Source organism: Nyctereutes procyonoides, unplaced genomic scaffold, assembly GCF_905146905.1.
Source record: "Nyctereutes procyonoides isolate TBG_1078 unplaced genomic scaffold, NYPRO_anot_genome, whole genome shotgun sequence".
In the NCBI taxonomy this organism is placed as follows: Eukaryota; Metazoa; Chordata; class Mammalia; order Carnivora; family Canidae; genus Nyctereutes; species Nyctereutes procyonoides.
The window spans coordinates 36137095-36161519 of NW_026575030.1; the positions used below are offsets into that span (position 1 = coordinate 36137095).

The 24425-nt window shown below is 35.3% G+C and overlaps 1 protein-coding gene across 1 annotated transcript in view; it reads left to right on the forward strand.

Moving 5' to 3' along the window:
• IFT57 (intraflagellar transport 57) overlaps positions 1 to 24425 on the forward strand; it is a 55877-nt gene that overhangs the window by 22825 nt on the left and 8627 nt on the right. The window contains exons 6-8 of the mRNA XM_055316428.1: positions 4220 to 4342; positions 22463 to 22534; positions 23460 to 23591. Coding sequence (XP_055172403.1) covers positions 4220 to 4342; positions 22463 to 22534; positions 23460 to 23591 — 327 coding nt within the window. The remainder of the gene's footprint in view (positions 1 to 4219; positions 4343 to 22462; positions 22535 to 23459; positions 23592 to 24425) is intronic.

Sequence of the window (24425 nt, forward strand, 5' to 3'; positions counted from 1 at the left end):
TTTCTGTATTAATACTTGTTAATGGTAATTGTCTTTCTCTGATTGACTTATTTTGCTTAGTATAATACCCTCTAGTTCCATCCACATCAATGCAAATGGCAAGATTTCATTTTTGATGGCTGTGTAATATTCCATTATATATGTGTGTGTGTGTATACACACACATATATACATATATATATATATAGCACATCTTTATTCATTCAATTATAACATTTTACTCATGTGGAATTTAAGAAACAAAACAGGATCATAGGGGAAGGGAGGGAAAAATAAAACAAGACAAAATCCTGTAACCATAAGACTAGCCACATCCAATTATATATAACACACACACACACACACACACACATATATACACATATACACACACACAGACATCCAACTGTATGTGTTTATATGTTTAAACATATACAGAATATAGTATTCAGATGCTTAACTCTCCCATTAATATTTCTTGGGAAAAGAGATTACTACTTGCAACAGGATTCTAAACAGGCTTTTAACATTGCATGTTTGATCCCCACTATTTTTGCCCAGGTTTATATTATAGGATGGTTTAGACTGTTGTCTTTAGTTCTTCCTTTGGCAGTCTTAGGGTCAGTTTTCATAATTTTTTTTTCCTTGGGTCCTTTTATTACCTCCATAAACTAGCCCAAGACTCTCCCTAACAGGCTATAAACTCGGCAGGCAGGAATTAAATCCTTTTATCTTCCCACACCAAACACAGTGCCTGGATTCTTACCTTGCATGTTATAGAAGTTTTACAAATGGCTTGCTGGTAAATTAATTAAGTGTAAGTAAAGACTTCTGGATAGCCTGTGTCTTATTGAGCTTCTAATTGTTTCTTCAGCAGCATTAGCTAGAAAACACAATTTCCCAGGAGCTATGTTTTATCTTACTTAGTTAATGTGTTTTTAGAGAAGGACTGGGACTTTGTCATGCTGATATAAAATTTTGATTAAGAGAAAACAGCAGTTTATTTCTGTTTTCTAATATCTCCACATAAAGTACCATTTGTTAAATGGAGATACAATTGGGAAGGAAAGGTTTTCTCAAGTTATTATAACTAAGACATGATATAATTTTAAAGTGATTTCTACTTCACAGGTAGGGCTCGCTCAGTTAATGTATCCAGTTATTAGGCATTAGGAAATTTTGACTGAGGAACAAGGTTAGGCAATAGATGTGCAAACATAGAAACAGAAAGAGACTGTATAGTTTGAATAAGTTAATGCTGCTCTACCAAGCCTAATGATCTCTTTTTGCCCTTCCTCATTTAGTAATTGGGCCATTTCCCCCCAATATATTAACTGTGGCCTAGGAGTGAGTGAAAACATTTAAGCTGCTATATTAAATCACTTTAGGATATTGGGAATAGGAATTTGCAAATCATTGCTTAAGGGAACCAAATAAGAACTTAGGAAGAGTAAATGCAACTTACTAAAGGGCCCAATATAAGCCAAACAGTAGCTTCTGCCCTGGGATGTCTTAATGCAGTGTGTGATTTCCATGTACTTTAGTAACTCTTTGATTCTGATCTGATTCAGATAGGGCCACTGCTAACCTGTATTCCTTTGGGAAAACTAGAAAAATGTGCCCTTCCTTGAGGAAAATTTTTGAGTATGTTCTGCACAACTTGAACAATCCAATGAATTCAGCCCTGAAGAAAGTGGGACTTCGGGCGAGTACCCTCACCAGCCTTGTTTGGTGATTCTGGACTCCACCTTCCTGTAGGGAAGGGAAGAAGAAGGAATGGGAATGAGGGGAATGGAGTTGAGAATTGGCTCCAGGATTTAATCAGGAGTACCTAACTGCAGTTCACTCAAATGGTGGTTCCATTAACCAAACTTATTTTTAAATCGGTGACCAGAACATCTGCATTCTATTAAGAATCATTCAAAACTGCTGCTGAGAGGACAAAGGACATGCCCCTTTGGTTCAGCCTGACTCTGTGGGATTGGGGTGTGGGGGCCCATCACCATGGCAGGAGCAAGCCTGTGTATACCACACACAGCCCCCAAATGTCGGGGCTTACATACCACTAGCAGTGCATACCTCCTCCCACTCCACCCCACCCCATCCCCATCAGTCTACTCTTTTTGGTACAGAAAATGAGCCAGTCAGAATTGGGCCTCCTCGAACTAGGGACAGGTACTGGGATGTGCCAGCGAGTGAGCAAGTACCTAGTTCTTCCAAGTATATGCATGCTGTGGGTGCCAGGGTGGGGTGACATGAGAGAAAACTTTCCCCATGTCTTTAGGTTTCAACTGGGAGACTCAGTATCTCTTCTCCTGCTGTCACATGTCTCATAAAACTTCACCCATGTCTGTCTTGTGCATACTGCCACTTGCCACCTCTCTCCAGCCGTGGTGCTCTTGTGCTACCCTGATTCAGTTCACATAGATGTACGTAGTGTATTCTGTTAGTACTCAAAATAATACAATGTTTCTATATAAAGTGAGCACCTTAATGCTTAAAGCGGAATCTTAAACATTTTTCACTTAGAATTTCCACATTTTACTTATATTAATGCTTATATTTTTTATGCTTCTGTTTTTTTAAGTAGAATATACCTGAAAAAATTCAGATCACATATTGTAGAATGTGAAAGCATGTATTACTTATCCATCCTCTAATTGCGTGGTTAGAACTATACAGCTCTCTGAATTTCTGAACAGAAAGCAACATATGCTCCTTTTAAGGTTCTGAGTCTGTTCAGGACTTGCTAATATGAGCTAGGAGGTAGGAGAGAGAGGCTTTCTCATGTGAGCGGTGCTCTAGAGACTCAGTTGGGAGTTTAAAGCCCCTAAAGACCTCATTCTCCCACCAAAATACAAATCTCAATATAAGGTTTTTCTTAGCGTTAGACTGGATTGGAAAGACTAGTCTAATGAACTTGTTTCAGAAATGTCTTTTAGTGACATAAATTCACACTGAGAATGAAATTTCACCATGAGCTTATTTATACAATCTATTATTTTTAAGTTTTGTATTATGGGAAATTTCAAACATAAAATGGAGTGGAGAGAACAAGACAATGAACTCTTATGTAACATTACCCAGCTTCAGCAATTAATAGTTTGTCAACTATGTTTCCTCTGGCGGCCCCCTCTTTTTCCTTTGCCTTGTAGAATCTTAAGGTAAATTTCAGACATCATGTCCATTTACCTGTAAATATTTCAGCATTTGTCTCTATAAGGCCTTGGCATGATAACCCATTATGCCATTATAATACCTACAAAATTAGTAATAATTCCTTCTATCATCTAATACTCTTCCACATTCAAATTTCCCTGATTGTCTCAAAAACATCTTTTTATGGATTGTTCAAACTAGACTCCATCTACGTTGTATCTGGCTGTTTATGTTTCTCAGGTCTCGTTTTTTCTATATTAATAAATTTTTACATGTTTTCTGTACATTTTCTTTTATCAAGGAAGCTTAAAGGAAAAATTGCTACTAAAATTAATGTGTTAGGCTATATTGTTAAATCATTAATTTGTATATTCTTCACATTTTCAGTTCTAGATATACTTAATGCTGAAAGGCTGGGAAAATGAAAAAGAAGAGAGAAAAAATTTTCCTTTCGTAATTCAAAAACAGGCTTGAATTGATTTTATTTCTCAACAGCGGAAATCAAATGCAGAAATGTGGCCTCCACCCTATCTAAGTTCAAATAGGTCTGTGTTAAACCACATTTTAAAGCCATGTTATAGTTTGACCTAACAAATATCACTTTAATTATGGATAAAAAATTTGTAAGTAGTGACTTCTTGGCTTCTGGGATCTTGTCTTTTTTGTCTTTCAGATTGGAGGTCTGTGTTTCAGTATAGAAAACTCAAACTGAGACAATGTTTTCTTACCAAATGTGTGAATGTTTGTACTCCTTTACTGTTACCAATTAACATAACTAAATGACTTGTTCACTTGATAGTATTCCCATTGAGTTCACTCTGATATCTCAAAAGCATTGTTTTTTTGTCAGAATGGTTGAAATCATATATTTGCTTCTTTTTAAAAATGCTAATTTTGCTATCCTAGCAGGTTTGTGCATTGTTTTCCTTCAACGTGGATAGAAGGACAGATAAGAACTTCTGCCACTGTAATTTTAACACTACCATGCTTGATATAAATTGTGCAGTCCTGCTAAAATGCCTCAAAATTTTACTGTTTCTTTTTATAAACTCTCAATCTTGTGATATCTTTCCTTTCTTAGGATATGAACGAGTCTGCCAAACAAGAAGATATTTTGGAATCCACAACAGATGCTGCAGAATGGAGTCTCGAAGTGGAACGTGTACTACCACAACTGAAAGTCACGATTAGGACTGACAATAAGGTAGAGAGGATACAACACATTTTGTTCAAATCGAGCTTCATAAGGCAATTTCAGGGTCAGGGGTACTCCTGATTATATGAATGATTTAAGGTGGTGGGATTCAGTTTCCAGTGTTTTGTCTTAACCAAGATTTAGTAAATTGTTGAGTGAATCCACAATGTAAAGAAGGAAAAAGAAAGGAATAGATCTTTAAAGTGTTTTGGAACACTTGTTGTGTTGCCCTGGGCTTGAGGGGCATTTTCTCAATACATTTTGATGTATTTTCTTAGAAATTGTATCTTGTTTAGATGAATAATGAACAAAATTGGAATTTCATGACTGTATACCAACAGAATATAGTTAGAAAATGGTTTTGGAATCCTGCTGGATGGTAGAACGGAAGATATTCTGGAAGTTGCCTTACATAATCTATTTGGTACATATGACTAAAAGTCAAATAGTAAGCAAGTAATCAAAGCATTTGCATTAAGATTTGCAGATTGGGCCAGATGAACTGACCCATTTAATCAAGTTCCTGCTTCCTTTTTACTTACAATTTACAAGAACTTTAGAACAAACTGGTCAATACTATTCTTATTGATACTATAATAATGTCTACAGAAGGGACTCGAGAGACATCTAGTAAAGAAACTAAAGGGTTTTTATCCTTGAGGCTGGAGAAAAGCACCAGTGTTATGGAACAAGGTTCTAGGAAAAATATGGTCCTTATCTATCCCCAAAGATTGCTGTTTTCAGAGTGCCTTGGAAACAAATTCATTCTCAGGATATCTGAACTTGAGCTTGTAAAATTGTGTCCTAGAGAGGGTAAGAAGTAGCCCAGACTCCTAGGGCAGTCCTACAATAGGGTAAAGGCAGCAAAGATATTACTAGACTGAGCAGCTGTGGAATAAACTTAAAGGTAAGTGGGCAGATCCTGCAGCCTATTTATTTACCTAAACATAATGGATATCCATTATTTGACTACATTAGGTAGGAGTGAATTCTTTGTTTGCATATATCTTATATATAGATCTATATTAATACAGATTTCTTCATTGATTCAATTCCTGCTGGAAGTCATAATTTGCAAAAATATGATTTTTTGGTAAAAATGCAATTTCTAATTCTTTAATTTTATAAGAAATCTGGTAAAATTAAAAATCAGTATTATTGTGATTCTAGTTAGAATGACATGTTAAAATAACCATGTAGTTAGGAATTCTCAGGTACATCTTAATCCCACAAGGAAGCAAGTTTAGTTTACTTTCAAGCTAAGTAAACTGGAAATCCAGCATCTCATTTAGAACCTAATAGGTTCACACAGGAGTGTTTTTTAAAGTATGGCCATTGATTTCTACATAATGGGAGTAACTGAGTAAAGAAAGAATACAAATGTAACTTCTAACATACAGTTTTACAAAACTGAGTACAAGTCAAATTCTACTACAAACCTGTATTATAGTAATCAGAATCCTGGGTTCTTACAAGGTCGATGATTTCCTGATCTGGGGAAGAATTAACGAGGTGAAAGTTGGCCTCTTAGTCTCATGCCATATATGACCAGCCTTGATCTTATGAGGATATACTGTGCCAAATTAATTATAGCTAAATTTTATAAGCAACATTCTGAAATACCAGATAAAATTTTGAGGTTTTTTTTCTTTATATGAATATCATTTTGATTTTTGTGGTAAAATATACTGACCTAAAGTAATATTTGAGTGCTTTTTCAGAATTCTTCTCTACGTCATTTGGTCTTTATATCTAGTATTTCACAAACTCTAAGTATTTCAGAGGTATCAAATGGGAAATAGAGGTTTGGGGTCAATTCTTTACTCAGCTTTACTTAAGAAAAACAAAATTATACACTGACTTGAGAAAATAAGGGGCTAATGAATAAAAAAATGTTTTTCATGCCTCAGAAATAAAAATAATCTGGTCATGGATGAGGTTTCTCAAGGGCTCACTATCCTCCTCCATCTGAAGAAGTTGACCCCTGCATCATGATAGATCCCATTCTTCCTTAACTCCTGACTCTACGAAAAACAAACCCTCTACTTTCTTTTGGCCAAAACAATTATCTTTCACTCAACACAGGCTATTTAGGACATTTAGAGAATTTAGCTTTGTGTCTGAGGGAAAATGAGTTTTTTTTTCAGATCAATGTGCTTTACTGATCACTGTTAGATTAATTTTTAAGTAGCATAGAGATGTGGGAAATAAGTAATACAGGGAGGGCCTCAATTATTTAAATCCATTATAAAGTTCTTGAAAATGACCTTGTATTAGTTGTAAATAAGTCCCATCTTTATTTAGCACTGGATCAAATGTTTGTTTTGCTTTCTTTTCCCACAAAAGTATATTCCTTGTATGCTTCTTGCCAGGTAATTACCAAAAGAAAAAGAAAAAAGTAACTCTCCTTTTCTGTTGTTTTTGTATATTATAGTATATATGCTTTGATTGGATCCTCTCATATACTAATATTTTATTTTATATCTTCCATAATGTTGTAATTAGGTTTTTATTGGTAGGCTAGCTTATCCTTTTTTTCTGGCACCATTTGTTACTGTTGACAGTTTTCAAAGAATGCAAACAAATTTTAATATTAGCTTAAGCAAATTACAATTGGGAAAATACATATGTTGCCAAAAATAATATGTTCCACAACTGAAGATGAAGGACTTTTGTCATAGCTTGAATGGACCATATTAGTAGTTCCCTTTTTAGAGCTGGTTATAGAGAATGCTCCTGATGATTAATTCTAGAGTTTTATATACCCAGAGACCAACTCAGATCTGCCCTAACTTGGAATAATGTGTCTAAACACATAGTCAGAAGTTCTGCCAAGAGTGAATAAATTCAGCCAAATCCTGGGTTACTGCATTCTAGTTAATTTTTCAGTTATGACCAAGTGAGTAAGGCTCTGGAGTCAATTCCTTAGAAGGGCAGTCTGAGGACAGCTAAACTAGAATAGACGTCAGTGCCATCTAATCAAATTATCTATGCATATTATTTGTACACTGTGACTATGTATCTTATACTTTTGTTCTTTACCTCCTCATTTTTTCTCTTTATAGCTCTTTCCCTTTCTTCTTGTGTGTTTTTATCTCTTTTTTTATTGTTTTTTTGTTAGACCATCAGTGGTGCCCACAAGTGTTACAGAAGTTGTCTGGTGAAATTTAGAACTAAGAGCAAACATCTGTGATTATAATCAGACTAGACTTAAATCTACAACTGGTCAAGAATTATCGTAATCTCTGAGTCTTTTTAAAATACACTTTTGTTTTTAATTATAAAAATAATATGGAAACAACTCAAGGGAAAGAAGGATGGGCAATGTGTTATGAATTGGAAGCTAGTGATCCCACATTTAGTTTCACTATCAATTCCTGATTTATTGGACCAGAGTTTCAGAAACTTAGTGGAACTGTGGTAGCCACAAAGACCACGGGAAGATAGAGCCTACCTCACACATCTTCCCTTGGCACCTACATCAGTATTCAGAAAGAATTTACAAAATTTCTGTACTAATGCTTCTGTCACTTAAGGGAATATTTTAAAACATCAGCCTTATAGTCTTACATGGAGATATAATCAGGTTCATATAAGTATCACTTTGGTAAATCTTTCCAATTCTTTTCCCTAGTAAAGATATATATGTATAACATGGTAGTAATAACTGATATTTAGTAAGTGTTTACTATGTGCCAAGTACAGTTCTTAACACTTCACTTATATTAATTCATTTAATCCTTTCCACTGCCCTATAAGCTACAGGTACCTTTTACTGCAGGGGAAGAAACTGAACCACAGTGAAATGAAGCAATTTGCTTTTGCCTAGTAAGTGACAGATAAGATTTGAGCCTACAACCCAAGCCCTTACCTATTCGATTAGTGACAATATTGCACGAATTCTAAATCCAGGTGGCTTGAGTCCAAATCCTGGCTCTAATACTTACTAGCCGTTGGACCCTGTGGGCAAGTTCCAACCACTCTGTCTCAGTTTCCTCATCTGCACAATGGAGTGCCTTATAAAACTGACCTCAAAGAGTTATTAAAGGGATTAAATGAATTCACATATCTTAAACACTTAGAATGCTGTCAGGAGAATCACTTAATATATATTGACCACCATTTCTGCGTAGTTTTATGTGCATACAGTTGAGATTACACCTCTTTTTAAAAAAACAAAAAAAACATGATAGTACATCATGAGCAGTTCCACACATCCTTAGCACTGATAAGCCATAACTTTAGCTGAGTGGCAGGGGGCAGAGATGGCTTGGCCAAGCTTAGCAGGTTGGGGTGAAACCAGGAGGTCTAAGATCTTGCTGGGGGAATGGCCAGCCAGCCAGAGTCAGGTAACGGTGGATGGTTAGAATATGGGCAAGCATAAGGACCAGAAGATCTGAGAATATAGACCAATAGCAAGAAGGGAAGCCCACCAGTGAGTCATTTTAGAGAAACAAATGGTTGTTGAAGGTGGAGGTACTTTGTGAAATTCATTGAAAAATAATATTTTCCATCATGACTGAAATATTTTTAATTCCATAATAGTAATTTTTTAAAAACTTTTAAGTGAATCAGTTGACAGTTGCTGCCTAGAATAATAAAGGTAGTTGAGACTGAGCTGCCAAAGAATTCTACATGTTCCATAATTTCTGGGGAAATAAAAGATGTGGTTGCCTATTCATATAGATTTCACTTTCTGTATTTTTTATTAATTTTGAATCACTTAACTAATGTTTCTTGAAGAAAATTATTCTTTTTTAGTTTTCTTTTTTTTTAAATAAAAAACAAGCCATATTTGACTTTGTGGAAAAAAAGAGACCATCTACATGAGAACAAAGACTATGTATGCACACTTGCTGTATCAAAGGAGTTAGTCACCATCACCTGCATTTGGCAGACATAAGGGCAGGCAGGAATATATGAAAGATTTATTGTGAGATAAAGGGGAAGCCTTCAGAAATGTTCAGATAAGACTGGAGATTTGGAGGCAGGCTAACTAGAAGCAGGGCTTTCTATGTAATTGGTTAGGGGAGGATATGTGGCTTTGTCTGGTTGGTCCTACATTGGAAGCAGGTTGGTGAGGAGAAAAACTGAGGAAACCAGCAGTTACTAACCCCTGACTATTTTCAGCCAATTTCTCTCAGAGATTATGGTTTGACTTCCTGGACTAGTTGCTTCAGATTGTGGGTCAGAATTCTATTTTATATAATGGCCTGGGCATTGTCTGCTGTCCATTCATATATTCAGTCTCTCAGCTTCATCCATCGAACCAAAGGAAAGTGGCTTCTTAAAATGATCAGTCTTACCAGTCTTTATCAGTAGAATGACTTTTTTTTCAAGACAAGGGTTTTTACCAAAATGGAAACCAAGTAAACATTAAAAATATTTATTCCTGTTCCCAGAAATAAGGAAGAGCAGAAAGTGTGAAATCAGTTTTCATCCAAACCTTACATAGGCCCTTTTCTTCAATTATACAGTATTTATTCCTAAACAATTGTATATTATAATGATTTAATATGAGGTGTTTAATGCAATGAACAAATGTTCTATCATGCTTTAATGCCCTGTGGATATTGTAATTAAAATTTTGATTAATGACTTAAATTGATTTTTTCCAAATTATAATTAAATATTTCCTGCTTTGTTGTTTTAAAAGATAGTTGGCTAAGTACCCCCCTTCATTCCTCCAAAATGTCTCCTACTCATTATGTAAATCTTCAGGTTCATTACAAGAATTTAGATAAAGAGATTATATATTTTTTTAAAGGCTTTGGAAGTATTACAGCATGTGTTTCTAATTATTTCAAGCCTTTGATTCACTGAACTACTTTTTTACATCCTTACCTGTTTATCAGTGTCTGGCTTTCTTAGGGTGCAGTTGTAAAAAGGACTTTAAACTTTAAATTTCAACTCCAAACAACTGGATTTTGTTTTAACGTAAATAAACCATACAGGTGTTGCCTTGGGTAATTCACAGCAAGAAACCTTTCTGGAAGAGTCATTGTGCTAAGGACAGAATCATTGCAATAGTCTTGAGCCCTTGGGCTTTCTAGTCACTGAAAGAGCTAAAACCTAAGAGGGAGGAGAGAGGCCTTTATTAATCAGCAGGTGGAATTCCATTTAAATGAACCTAGAGGGACCACAGAATTACTATATTAAATTTAAGTCTCTTCAAATTGGAAGCCAAATCCTGCAGAAAATGTACAATAGTAGGCTTTCTCTTTTTACTATTATAGACACATATGTATCTGGAAGCAAGAGAAGAGGGTATTTTTCTCATTCCAAAGCAATGCAGAGAGTAACTTGCTTTGACCTTCTGCCATTGCTGTGTTTTGATGCGGTATAAGAAGAATGTTAATAAAATTGAGCTTTCTAAATATTTCTGACCTGCAAGGATTTATGAATTGTTATAGTTTGGAAATAAGGAGTGTTTCTTAAGACTTGTGTTCTGGTTGTCAGACAGGCTATATTGATAGGATTCTTCCATCCATGAGCAAAAAGGTATAATATATTCTGTGGGCTAGGATACGAGAATACAGTTTATGTATATAGTAGTCATTAAAATGTGATTCTGCCTTTTTGAATAATGGAGATACTACATTTATAATTCTTAAAGATTTTCTGGTAGACAGACCTTTTGCTGAGAAATATTCACATAATTAAAAAAAAATAAGGCACCAAATAAAAAAAAAAATCAGCTTTTACAATTACCAGTAACAAATGTAAATACAGGTGGCAATAAGTTGGTCTCCATGAGGCTCCATGCAGGAGTAATAGCTCCAATTACTGTCACAAATGTTTGTAATTGTATCTATTGCTGCCAGACAATAAATGCTTTTTAATATAGTAAGGCCATAAATGTACATGCTGCTGTTGTTTAAACAAAATACAATTTTCAGCAAATTTATCCTTGAAACACCTGCTATAATCAAAAAGAGGTGAATGCTATCAAAATAAACTGCCTAAATTAACTAGACACACATACATTTTTAGAGCAGCCTGCATGATTACTCAACTGCCACGTTGTCTCAAAGAATGAGGGGAAATATTCACTGATGGACGTTTACAAGCAAGCTTTCTTTAAAGGAGACAACAAAAAAACAGTATTGCTTTGGATTGTGTTATTTTTAAAGCATGGTGTTATTTTGTGGACTTAAAGTTTTATTCACTGTTTCTTTTTCTTAAGCTGGTCAACTATTTTTTTTTCTTTTAGCATATGGATCATGTGCAAATATCTGGATTGTGGAAAAGAATACTGTGCTTAAAATTATATATGTAAAGCTACTGCAAAGGGGTGGAGAAAAATCCAGCCATCCTTAAGCAACTGAAAACGATTTTTAGCTGCTTCTGTCACAGTCTTGTTGAACATTCAGGATATTTTGTTTAAAGATAGTTGATGATGCCTTCCTTCCTATTTACCCTGACTATGATAAATGTTTCAACTGGATCAAGGAAAGGTTTCATTTATCACAAGTCGAAATAGGAGAACAAGTGTTTTTGCTTTAGTGATTACCATCAGCTCTAACTAAAGAGCATCAGCAGTGGTAGCAGATTTTAAGGAAATAACCAATAAAGACTGCATGTTATATAAACACTGCAGAGGGACATTACTAATGCCTCACAGCAGAGATACCTCAAATAGATGTTTGTGATTGAGAGCAGTGAATTAATATATATTGATTATAATTAAAATTTCTAGACTGCCTAAATATTTCATTATTGCAAAGTATGATTTAATGTTTCCTTTAAATTACTTAATGTAAAAATATGAATTGAAACAGAAACCATTTGTCATATGGGCCTCCCTATGAAATGTACTTTTTAATAGGTTTGATTCATTGTTCCAATCAATGATATTAGAGTAGTTCTCACTATCACTGTTTTATTATTAAATTTCTTATTATGTGGTCAAAATTTACTTCCATAGCCTTTATCCCATTATATTTTACTCTGTTTACTTATGCAAAGATAATGATTTGTTTCTTGGTTCTTCAAATATGCAGATGGCTGTACTTATTTTTTTAGTTTTTTGTTTTTTGAGTATCATATGAGATCAAGGTTTTGGTTAGTAGATTCTTGAAGAGGGATTGTCAAGGTTGTCTCTTCTGGCTATGCATTGTGGTTACTCAGCACCCTGTGAAGTAATTATGTTCTGATTTGACTTGAGTGCTCCTGCATTGGCAGAAAGGCCCCACTCACTCTCTGTCTGCCTTGCCAGATCTCTTCTCTGGGCTTGTAACTCCTAAAGTCTAGAAACCCTCACTTGGGAGATTTCTATGGCCATATAGAAGGGGTGTGGATGGAGTAAGCATGAATAAGAAGTCAGAGTCAACATACGAAAACACTTTAGTAACAGATGGTAGTCAGTAAAGATAATCTCTGAGCACACATTAGAAATGTAATTATTTAACTAACAAGGTATTTTATTTAGAGATTCTGGGTCTCTGGTTTCAGTTCAACTACAGTCAGGTGTGAGAATACTAGTGATTGTTAGCTTTAGCTTACCCTCTATGCACACTGTCTTATTCTTCTCTACATCAAGAGGAATATCTAGAAAGCAGGAACTTTCCTGAGGAAACTCGTATTTCCGGCACTAGTGGATTTCTGTATTCCCTGCAACAAATATATACGTACAACATATACCACACATACGTACTCAACTTCTCTTAAGTCATGTGTTTAGTTCTTTGAACACTTACAAAGAAAAATCATGTTTTCACACCACAAGTGTTTATCACAGAAGACTTTAAACTGCTGGTGATGAAAGAAAAATGTCACATTAAAAATTTCAGGAAAGCCACATTCTGTAATCATCTCACAACCTGACAGGCATTTTTCATTAAGAAAGAAATTCAGTCTCATGTAAAAAAATATTATGGACAATGTCTCTCTCTCTCACACACATACACAAATAGGTGCACAAACATGAGCCATGGCGAAGCTGAAAATTAATCTAACAATTAGAACAAGAAGAAGAGATTGCAAAACTGCTTGTGCAAAGTGCCATAAAGAGAATATAGATAATATTCTGTTATTAGAGAAGGGAGTGTTCTGGGTGGAGGAGGGAAATCCGCTGCTCTTTTCCTTGCACTGCAAACATGATGGATTATCGACCTGTCCCAGCAACATTTGCTACAGTGAACTTAAGACATATGCAACCACTTCTATCAAGCTGTCTTCTCTGCTTTTTTCACTTAACCTGATTCCCTGCCATCAGATTTCCAAAGAATTTTATCATTGACCATGGATGGGGTATTAAACATGTCAGGAACAGCAGTATTCCACATTGAAATCTTGAGACTGATGACTTTTGGACTGCCGCTCACACGTGGCCCTCCCTCTCTACTGCTGCAGCTACAATTTTAATAACTGAATCTCTCTCCCTGTGGCTGAAACAGAGATGAAATGTCCAGATCCCCTTTACAAGCAAGGACTTGCTGCCTAGCCACAGAGAGTGTGGTCAACAGATAACCTCTAGCTGTCTGCTCCCTTGATGGCAGAGAGCTTCCTAGCCCAGCTCATGCCCTTCCAGGCTAGCCCACGTCTGGGCTTATGTGAACTGTTGATAGTATTATAAATAATACTACTTTGAAAATTCTGGTACATGTCTTTTTGTAAACATCTGTACACATTTCTACTGGCATTTCTACTAGGAATTGCTAGGTCATACTGTATGTGTATGTTCAGTTTTAGCAGATCCTGCCAAATAGTATTTGAAGATGCTTGTACAGATGTATACTCCTCCCAGTAGGTGTGGGAAAGCTCCAGTTGCTCCACGTCTTTATCAACATTAAATATTGAGTCTTTTTCACATTTTGTCATCATAATAGATATGCTGTGGTCTTATTGCCATTTTAATTGGCATTTCCCTGATGACTGCTGAGGTTGGGCCCCTTTCCATATGTTTATGTGACCTTTGGCTATCTTGTCTTTTGGTATTGGGTTATCTGCTTTTTCTTTAGATTTATAGAAATTATTTTTATACTCTGGATATGAGTCCTTTGTCAGATATATGTATTGCAAATGTATACTCTTTAACTTTTCTTTTCACTCTTACTGGTATGTTATGATAAACAGTGGCCTATTTTAATATACTCAAAGTGATCTTTTTTAGGAGAAGGGAGTATGGCTAATATTTATGTTTTATTTAAGAATCTTTGCTTACCCCAATGCTATGAAGTTATTCTCCTATGTTTTCTTTTTGAAGCTTTATTGCTTTACTTTTTGCATTGAGTTCTGTGATTCATCTAGCATTATCTTGATGTCTGGTGTGAGGTAGAACCCAAGATTTATTTGGTTTTCATATATCTATATTTTTTTCATATATATATGTATTTCATATAGAGAATATATATATTCTATTCTTTAGCCTATTCTATAGCCTATTCTTTCATACTACTAAAAATGGTATCTTTTTAGATTTTTATTTTCTGTTTATTGCTGGTATATAAAAATAATTATGGGGGCACCTGAATGGCTTAGTCAGCTGAGTGGCCAACTCTTGATTTCAGCTCAGGTCATGATCTTAGGGTCATGGGATCAAACTCTGTGTTGGGTTCTGTGCTCAGTGTGGAGTCTACTGGAGATTCTTTCTTTCTCCCTCTGCACCCCCCCAACAAATAAATAATAAATAAATAAATAAACAAACAAAATCTTTAAAAAATACTGTTCTGTGTGTATATATACAAACACATCTGTAGCAAACAGGCTAAATTCACTTATTCATTTTAACGATAGGCCTAAGGGTTATTTTGCATCTTCAGTGTATATATCATCTGCAAATAACATCAGTCTTATTTTTTTTCTTTACAAACCTTATCCCTTTTATTTCTTTTATCTTTCCTTGTATAGCAGTTAAGAACTCTAGTCTATGGTGGATATAGGTGGTATTAGCAGGGAGAAAGCTTTCAATATTTCAGTTTTGCCATTAAGTATGATGTTAACTTTATGACTTTTATAAACACCCTTTACTAGAGTAAGGAGTCTCCCTTTTGTTCCTAGTTTGCTAAGAGTTATTATGAATGGATGTTACATTTTTTTCAAATGATTTTTTTCTTCATATATTAAGAGGATCATATGATTTATTTCTTTTTTTTTTCTCCTCTCTTACTACAATGGATTATATTGATTGATTTTGGGGTATTAGACTAACCTTGCATTTTGGAATAAATGCAACTTAATCATGATATATTACCCTTTTGCATATTACTGGATTCGACTTGCTGGTATTTTGTTGAGAATTTTTATATCAATGTTTATAAAAGATACTGATCTGTAATGTTTCCTGTTTTTTTAGGTGTCTTTGTCAGGTTTTGATGTAATGCTATGCAGGCCTCATAAAATTAGTTGGCAATTGCTTTTTTTTGTTGTTGTTGTTGTTCTCTGGTATTTGTATAAAGTTGTTGTTATTCCTTAAATGTTTGAGAAAATTCACCAATGAAGCCATCTGGGTCTGGATATTTCTTTGTGATAAAGTTTTTAATTGCGTATGTTTATGCTAAAACTGTTTTAAATTCGTTTTTTATTCTACGATTGATATATAAATACCAGTTTAGAAATATTCAAATAGTACAGGTAAAACTGAAGTCTCCTTTAACCATTACCTCCTTAAAATTTTTAGTTATATTTTACTACATTTCATCAAGCAAATGAGAAGTAATGATATGGTCTCTGCAAGTTTGCTCTGTACTGCTGACTTGCCTGTAAGATTGAGCAGTCTACTTTAAAGTAGCTATGTCTCAATTTCCTCATCTTATGAGTGTTTTTAAAAGAATTGTATGTGATGATGTATGGATAGTGCTTAACATAGTGCCTGACACATACTAGACATTCCTTGAATGTTAACATTGAAGCTATTATTAGATGTTAAAGGATCTCAGAATGGATGTGACTATTGGGGATCTCTACTCTATACTCAAGGAAGAAAATAGAAAAGTATTCTAAGTAGCCAAAATAGAAATCACAAAAAACTATGTACTGAAGCTCATGCATTTTATTTATAGGAGAGTCTGATAAATCTTTCTTTGGAACCAACATATAGTTGTTTCAGAGATTATTCTAACAAGGTTGGTTAAACAGATTGTTCATCCACAGCAGATTAGAAGCAGCAAACCTCCTGTAGCATCTAAGCTTTAGCAAAACAACCGAGCTAAGAAACATTTATTATGTGCAAGCCTGAATTGAAAGTTGTCAGTTTCTTGTGCTCCTTATTGAAATTGGGTGACAAAGCAAAGAAATGAAAGAAACAGCTTAGTGTAATGAAAAAATCTGTGAGTGAGAGAAAGGACATTTGGTTTCCTATTCATTTTGTAATTGACATGGTAAAAATCATACCACCTCAATTTGTTGCCCAATCTGTGAAATGGAGGTACAGGATTTCCTCCCCAGAGTGATCTCGAAAACCACAGGGCAATTCAGGGGTGAAACAGAGGCCTAATGAGAAAAATATGGTGAGACCCCTTAAATGCAGGAAGCCCGTAAAAACTACCTCATAAATATCATCATCTAAAACACAACTGCAAAAACAGAACATTAAATTAAGATTCTATTAGTAATTACTCATAACACAATTGAGGAAGAACCCGTAAGAATAGAGGGAAAAGGGAGGGTAGATGGCAGAAGTAACATTTTTGTGATGGAGAGCAATTCAAAATACATCTGAGCCTTGGGGCCCTGCTCCTGCTCCATCAGGCTAGAGCAAAGGTGCTACTACATCCATGGACCATGAGGCTTAGTTGTGCCCTGGCATGGACTTTTCCTGAGCCCATGAAAAAATATCCCAGGATACACCAAGGTGCCTTCCTCAGCTTTGTTCTAAGAGTCCTTTGGCACCCTGCCTCTCTATGCATAAAGAAGCTCAAACTTGGGGGGAAAACTGAGAGTTTGACATTTTACAAGTCGTAAATTAGTGAAACATACACAGATAAAATTTCCATTTGCCATCCCTAGCTCATGTTTCCATCTCTCTCTCTACAGCAGTTTCAGAGAGGAGCTTGAAGCATTGAGTTGGAGATCCAGACAAAATAACCAAATGTCTGTGCATATGCAAAGGAAATCATTCAGGGGTTGTGCTGTTGAAGTCAAACCCAGAGATCCATGTATTCTTGCTGGTCACCTTAACGGCTGCAGCTCGATCTCCTACATTTTGATTTTGTGGTATGCTGTGACTCACCATCTGTAGACATGTCATTGCAATTCTCTGGTTTTTGATAAAAGGAGAGATCTAATTTGGCACTAAAGAATTTGGAGTGGGAAATAGGTTATGGTTACAACAGTACCTTTGCTGTCTACCTCAAAAGTGACAGAATTATAAGAGATTTTGTATGAAAGGATTTTTAAAAATTGAAAATCTAAAGAAGTAATATACTGCACCATTATTAGTCTTTTCATTTCCTCAGAGAGAGGAAATGTGCTGGATTAGTGAAAAACTCAACTTCAATAGAGAGGAAAAATGAGCTTAATGAACGCAGAGCACTTTGGAACAGGTGACCAGTAAACTCCAGAGACCCATATGGTCTCACTTCATATAAAAGAAAAAAAAATTGGTTTACCTTAGATACTCTTCAGTAGTTCATTTTATCATAAAGAAAAGTAGTGTATAGTATGTGGAAAATGTACTGGTTTGGAGTGCTTTCCATTTTTCAGACATGAAACTCTGGAAGGGTCATTTAACCTACCTGATTCTTGGTTTTTCTCCTATATAATATGTATGGGTAGTCCGTTTTTCTGTATCAAAAGCCCGAATCACAGTGGCTTATAATAATAATAACAACACATTTACTCTCACTCAAGATACATGTCTGCTGATGTGTGGCTCAGCGATGGCTCTACTCCTGCAATGTCCCATATTTCTTATTCCCAGACCAAGGCTGAAAGGATCACCCCTGTGCTGGGCATGTCTATTATCATGGCTGAAAGAAAGGGCGAAGGGGCTGATGGATGCCTCTTACAGCATCTGCACAGTCCTGGCATAGGCCATGCCCACCACTATTCCAATGGCCAAAGAGAATCCCATGGCCAAGGCCAGCATCCATGGACCAGGAAAGTATATACTCCTCCCCAACCAGCCTACAAATCGCATAACCCTCTTACAGGGAAGGGGAGAAGTGAAAAAGAAGAGAGGAGAGATCTAATTAGTATTCCAAACCTTTGTGAGCCTCAAAAAGGAAAGGTTGTAACCTAACGGAGTCTCTACCAATGTAAGGATTGCTAGCATTGTTGGACAGACTGTTTTACTTTGGGGATAAAGTCCTTACATACCATTAAAACCCATTGCTTCTTCATTCTTACCACAAACTTCTGTAAACTTTTTAACCATTTCAGTTACAGTTTTTTAAGAGTTCCATATCTTGCCTTTTTCATGTTTTTAAAATGTTAGAAGTATGATCACTTATATTTTCTGCTGTAACTGTATTAAAACCCCTTTCAAGAACTACTTGGGCATCCAGAAGATTTTTTACTTTTTTTTCCCTGATGATTAAAGTGATGGTTAAAAATTCTCTTGTAGGAAATTTGGAGAATTTTGGAAGGATAAAGAAGACATTTTAAACATCAGCATTCAAATTCCTTAATATACACCTAGACCTACAAATACTAATCTTTACTAAATTGGACACTTAATAGTATATTCTTTGGGGAATGTTTTTCCACTTTACTATATGATGTTTGTGTGCATTTTTGCCAAGTAAATTTTTTTGAATCTAACATTTTGATATGCAGTATATATACAATCATGAAGCCCAATAATAAAACAAACACTCACGAGCCCACGACTCAACTTAAGAACTAGATTCTTACATGCCCTTGAAGTTACCTGTGTAACTCTCCTCTGCTCCTCTGCTGTTTTTTCCCTCCCATGGGTAACCCCTCTCCTCAAGTTTGTATGTTATATATTGTCATTAGCTGCTGCTTCCTCTTTTTCCTCTACCTCTTCTTCCTCTTCCTTTTCCCCCCCTTTTTTTTGCAGTGTTTTCACATATGTGTCTATCTCCAAACAGTGTATCTTTGTGTCTATCTCCAAATAATGTATCATGGAGCTTTGCTTCATTTTGAGCATTATAAAAATGATATCATACTGCATTATTTTTAGTGGTGAAATGGATATCACAAAATTAGTTTAAACTTTACTGTTAAATATTTAAAGAGTTAAATATTTAGAGAGCTGTTTTACAAAGAACTTGTACATTCATCTTCGTGTGTATCCCCAGGTATTTCTTTGGGAATAATTTCTAGAGGTGAAATTGCTGGGTTAAAAGGTTAGAACAGTTTTGAGGCTTTTTTTAAATACTGTACATCAGGAAATGTGTCCATCTAGATTTTAATAAATATTCAGAATTATGTGGCAGATAATTATAAATCATCTAGCTTTCCACTTTATTTTTTTTTAAGATTTTATTTATTTATTTATTCATGAGAGACAGAGAGAGAGGGGCAGAGACACAGGCAGAGGGAGAAGCAGTCTCCACACAGGGAGCCCGACGTGGGACTCGATCCTGGGTCTCCAGGATCACACCCTGGGCTGCAGGCGGCGCCAAACCGCTGCACCACCAGGGCTACCCTAGCTTTCCACTTTAAAAAGCAGTAAGAATATACACAAATATGTCCCAGTGGCTTATTGTATTAAAAAGCCCCAAACTAAATTCTTCAATATTTCTGACTCCCTGAAATCTATTCTTATCACACTGATATTACTAATATCTTAGTTTCTAAGGCTAGAAACCTTAAAGACACCTTCTCTCTACTATCCCACTTCCATTTCAGCCACCCCACATTTGCCCTTAGTCCTCAGGTCCTGCTGTTTCTATCTCTACGAAGTCCCTTCAATCCATCCCTTCCCTTTCATTCTCACAGGCACTGCTCTACTGTGAACCCTGCTCATGTATTACGTGGCCCATCACAGAGCCTTTTAACTGGTTGCCTACCCACCTTCAGTCTCTTGCCTTTCTAATCCTTCCTTGCCTTCTAGTCCTTTCCTCTGTTACTTTCTTAAAACACAAATATATCTTAAAACTGAAACCAAAAATCTTTAATAGCTCTCCATTTGTCCATGTAATAAAATCCATGGTCCTCAGTTAAACCCCCAATCTAACTTAATCTACCTCTCCAACTTTGCTTCCTCATGATTCATCCTCCCTACCCCAGCCCACCCCACCCAAGAACTTTGTTTTTATATTCTAGCCAGCCTGGGCTACTTGTTCCCTATATATTTTTCCTGTTTTTTCTTGTTCTTGTTACTCCTTCAGCCTAAAATACCCTTCCTCTCCCACTCCTTTCCAGCCTGTTGAAATGCTACTCATGCTTCAAGCTTCCACTGAAATGCCAGCTCCTCCATGGAGTTTAACATCAATGTAAGTTATCATAGTTATACATAGATGAGTCAAGCGTGTTTGCTTCTCTTGAAATATTTTGTCAGAACTTGAAAAAAATAAGAGTTTTTACATTTGCTGGGTAAAAAATAATGCTGAATAGAAAAAGCAGAACACAGACCATATTAAACAGATCAATTATTATAAATAAAATTATGTATATAAAGTAAATGTATGTATATATGTATATGCTTCTACATGTGTATATCTACAGACACAGAGACTGTAGAAATACACTTGTTATTTATTAAGCTTAAGAAATTCTTTTGGGAACCAGGTAGGATGAGTACTTTTTTGGAAAAATTACTAATATAATGATACTTCTCAGGTTCATTTTCTTCCATTAGGATGCTTGCTTGGGCTTAAACAGGTTTCCATTTTGAGGCTGAACCATATACGGTCCAGTTGCAGCAGCCAGCCAGCCACCTCTCCTCCCCGGTCCAGTGTTGACCGACTGAGTTGGAGAGGCTGGTTTCCTTTGCCAATCTGTCTAGTCATAGTCACGGGTGATGAACAGTCCCCTCAACTGTAAAATGAAAACGTTGCACCAGATGACTGTTAGATGGATGAGTAGATGATCTTTAAGGTCCTTCTCAGCTCTCATTCTGAGATATTTTTTGCTCATGAGACAGAAAAATGCTAAAGGACAAAGTGCTGATTTGTTCTCTGCTCTGGCACCTTCACTGGTGTCAAGTAGCCAATTGCTCCTTTTATTAACTCTGAACTGCCAAAATATATCCTGTGGGAATTAATACATTTAGCTTCTGATTCAGGTGCACCACTACCTGTGTGGCTTTGGGTGTGCCCCTTTCTGTCACTGGGCCTCTTTTTGCTTATCTGTGAAATGATAAAGGTGAGGCTAGAAGCTCTTTAAGGTTCTTTAATATATTGTAATTTGATAATTGGTATGTGTGAAGTACCCAAGGATTTTCCCTTCTGTAATCAATAGCTCATGTTTCAAAGTTAAGAAATCAGTAGAATAGGACAATTCCCAGTATATTTTTCTCTTCATAGAATAGTATAGATAGTAAAGCAGAGCGTCACGGTATGCAAACAGATATGTATAATTGAGGATTATCCTGGTTCCATCACTTCAACTTACCATAATATTTTCTGTCATCATGTATATGTCTCCAGTCTTAAAATTGTTAACTTTAATAATGTAAACCAAAAAAATTTGAGGATATCTTTTTCAGAAATTAAAATGTTGGCATAGGTTTCAAATATCCACACTGATTTGAGTTAGCCTACTAGTAATACGATTTATCTTAAAATATCTGAACTTTAATAATCATTATAGATTTCTTTTTTTTTTCTTTTTAAGAGAATTCTTCCTGAAGAAGAGGGCCTCATTTTAATTTTCAGAGGACAAACTAATACTTGATATATGATACTTGATTCCAGAGTTGCTTCTGGCAATTGTTACTATTTAAACAAGTATTTCTTTTCTAGTAATTAGATTTTTTTTCATTTTGATGGGTAGTCATAAATATTAACCACCAGCAGTGCAGGAAATAATTTATATTCAAATTGTCAGACATCGCTCTGTGAACACATAAAATAATTTACATTTATTTAGAACCTTTTATCCTAAAGTGCTCTACATATATTTCTTTATAATCTGATTGCAAGCTATATATAGTACTTTCCTACCTGAAATAGGACAGCAACCAAAGTAGTTAAAATAAAGGATACAGCTTCAAAAAAGTAGAGGAAAGAAGGAAATGTGTATTTTACTTGTTCCTCTATGCTTTTATTCCTATAGGATTGGAGAATCCATGTTGACCAAATGCACCAACACAAAAGTGGAATAGAATCTGCTCTAAAGGAGACCAAGGTATGTGAATTACTTCAGGTGGATCAATGTACATTTACTCATCTATTGAACACCTGTTAAAGGAGAACATGAAAGAAAAAAATGAAAGAGTCCTTGCTTTTGAGGAGCTTACAGATTAAATGTACCATATTAAATTTCAACAGCTCTAACACTTAACTAACTAAAGAAAGATAATTTTATATCAAAGCAGTATAATATATATCTGATATATAGAGAGACACATATCTCTAATATGTATATATTTTATAATTATACAATATGTGTACAAATTATACAATTGCTATATAAAACATGTATACTGTATAATATATATATATACTATATACATACAGTTATACTATATGCAAATATATATATATTAGAGAAACATTTCATCATTCTTTCCTTTCTGAATCCCAACGGATAATAGAGCATCAGGCCAGCATGCTTAGAACCTACAACTTCCCCAGGCTTGCTGCTCTGCCAGAAATAAGGACTTTTTGGAGGATGCGACAAGGAAGCAAAGGTGGAAAGAGAAGTTATGGGTCCCAGGCTAGAGCTAGAAATTTAATGACTTACCTCCAACTGGAACATTCTAGTCATCTTTGAACTGTGCTACAAGAAAGTCGTGTTATTCTGTTACCTACTTTGATTGCAAATTTTATATAAAAGTAAATTCCACTCACGTACAATTTAGATATGCATAAGGACTAATGAATTGACTAACACTTCCAGGTGCTTTTTTATTTTAACATTCTGCCAAGTGTGACTAAAATATTTCTCATTACAGACTTCTTTTGCTATTGAAAATTTCAAGCTATCTTCTTTTTCACAAGTGGTTGGGAATTTGTGGGATGGATTGAAGGAAATTTAGCCTCTTTTATACTATTTTTGAAAAATGTATTTGTGAGTTCTTTTATCTACTAAAATCCTATGGAATTTCTAGGGATTTTTGGATAAACTTCATAATGAAATTAGTAGAACTCTGGAAAAGATCGGCAGCCGAGAAAAGTACATCAACAACCAGCTTGAGCATTTGGTTCAAGAATATCGTGCAGCCCAAGCCCAACTGAGTGAGGTAACTTAGGAATGATATCCAGGGATTTATTTCAGTTAATGACCTTAATTCCCAAACTTGACACAGCACTTTTCATTTGAGAATCATGAAATGCTTCTCCCAAACAGCAACACATGGATACTCTGCCCACTTTAGGAAGCCATGTGAGGCAGTAGAACTTGTCATCTCCATGTTACATGCAATAGAAATTATCTCCTAGAAGTCTTTAAATGCATTTCTTCTTTTGATTTAAATAAATGAAGGCATGTATTGTTGGGGAACATTGCTTAGAACAGGAACAGAGTGTCAGGACACCTGGTTTTGTTTCTTAGTCTGCCGTTAATTTACCCTGTGAGTAGGAGGAAAAAGAATAGTATGCATTTACATGTGTCAGAGGGAAAAGACATCATTGCCTTAATGGCTTACAGCCACATAATAAAGAATATAAAAGCAAGACACGTTCAGAGACAAGCAGTTTAATTAATTTAATGAGCAAATTTTTTAATCCTTTCAGTGTTTTAGAATTTCAACCAAAAAAATAAAACCCTCAGCCTTTGGAAGCAGTGGTTCTTTGTACCCCAGTAGGGATCTAAAGGCTTTCCTTGGGAGTTATGCCCCCTCTTTCCTGATGTTGAGGAAGGCTAGTAAGAACACTTAGAAATGCTAGTTGAAGAGTTTTTTATTTTTCTTTCAGCAAATAAGGTTAGAGGAAGGGAAAAAATGGAAATCAACTTAAGATACTTCTGTACTTTCAGAAGTTCTCAAAGACCAAACAGAAAACAATCTTTGCTTTTTTATTATATTATTTATTTAACAAATTATTCCCTCATATACATATATACTCATGGATGTTTT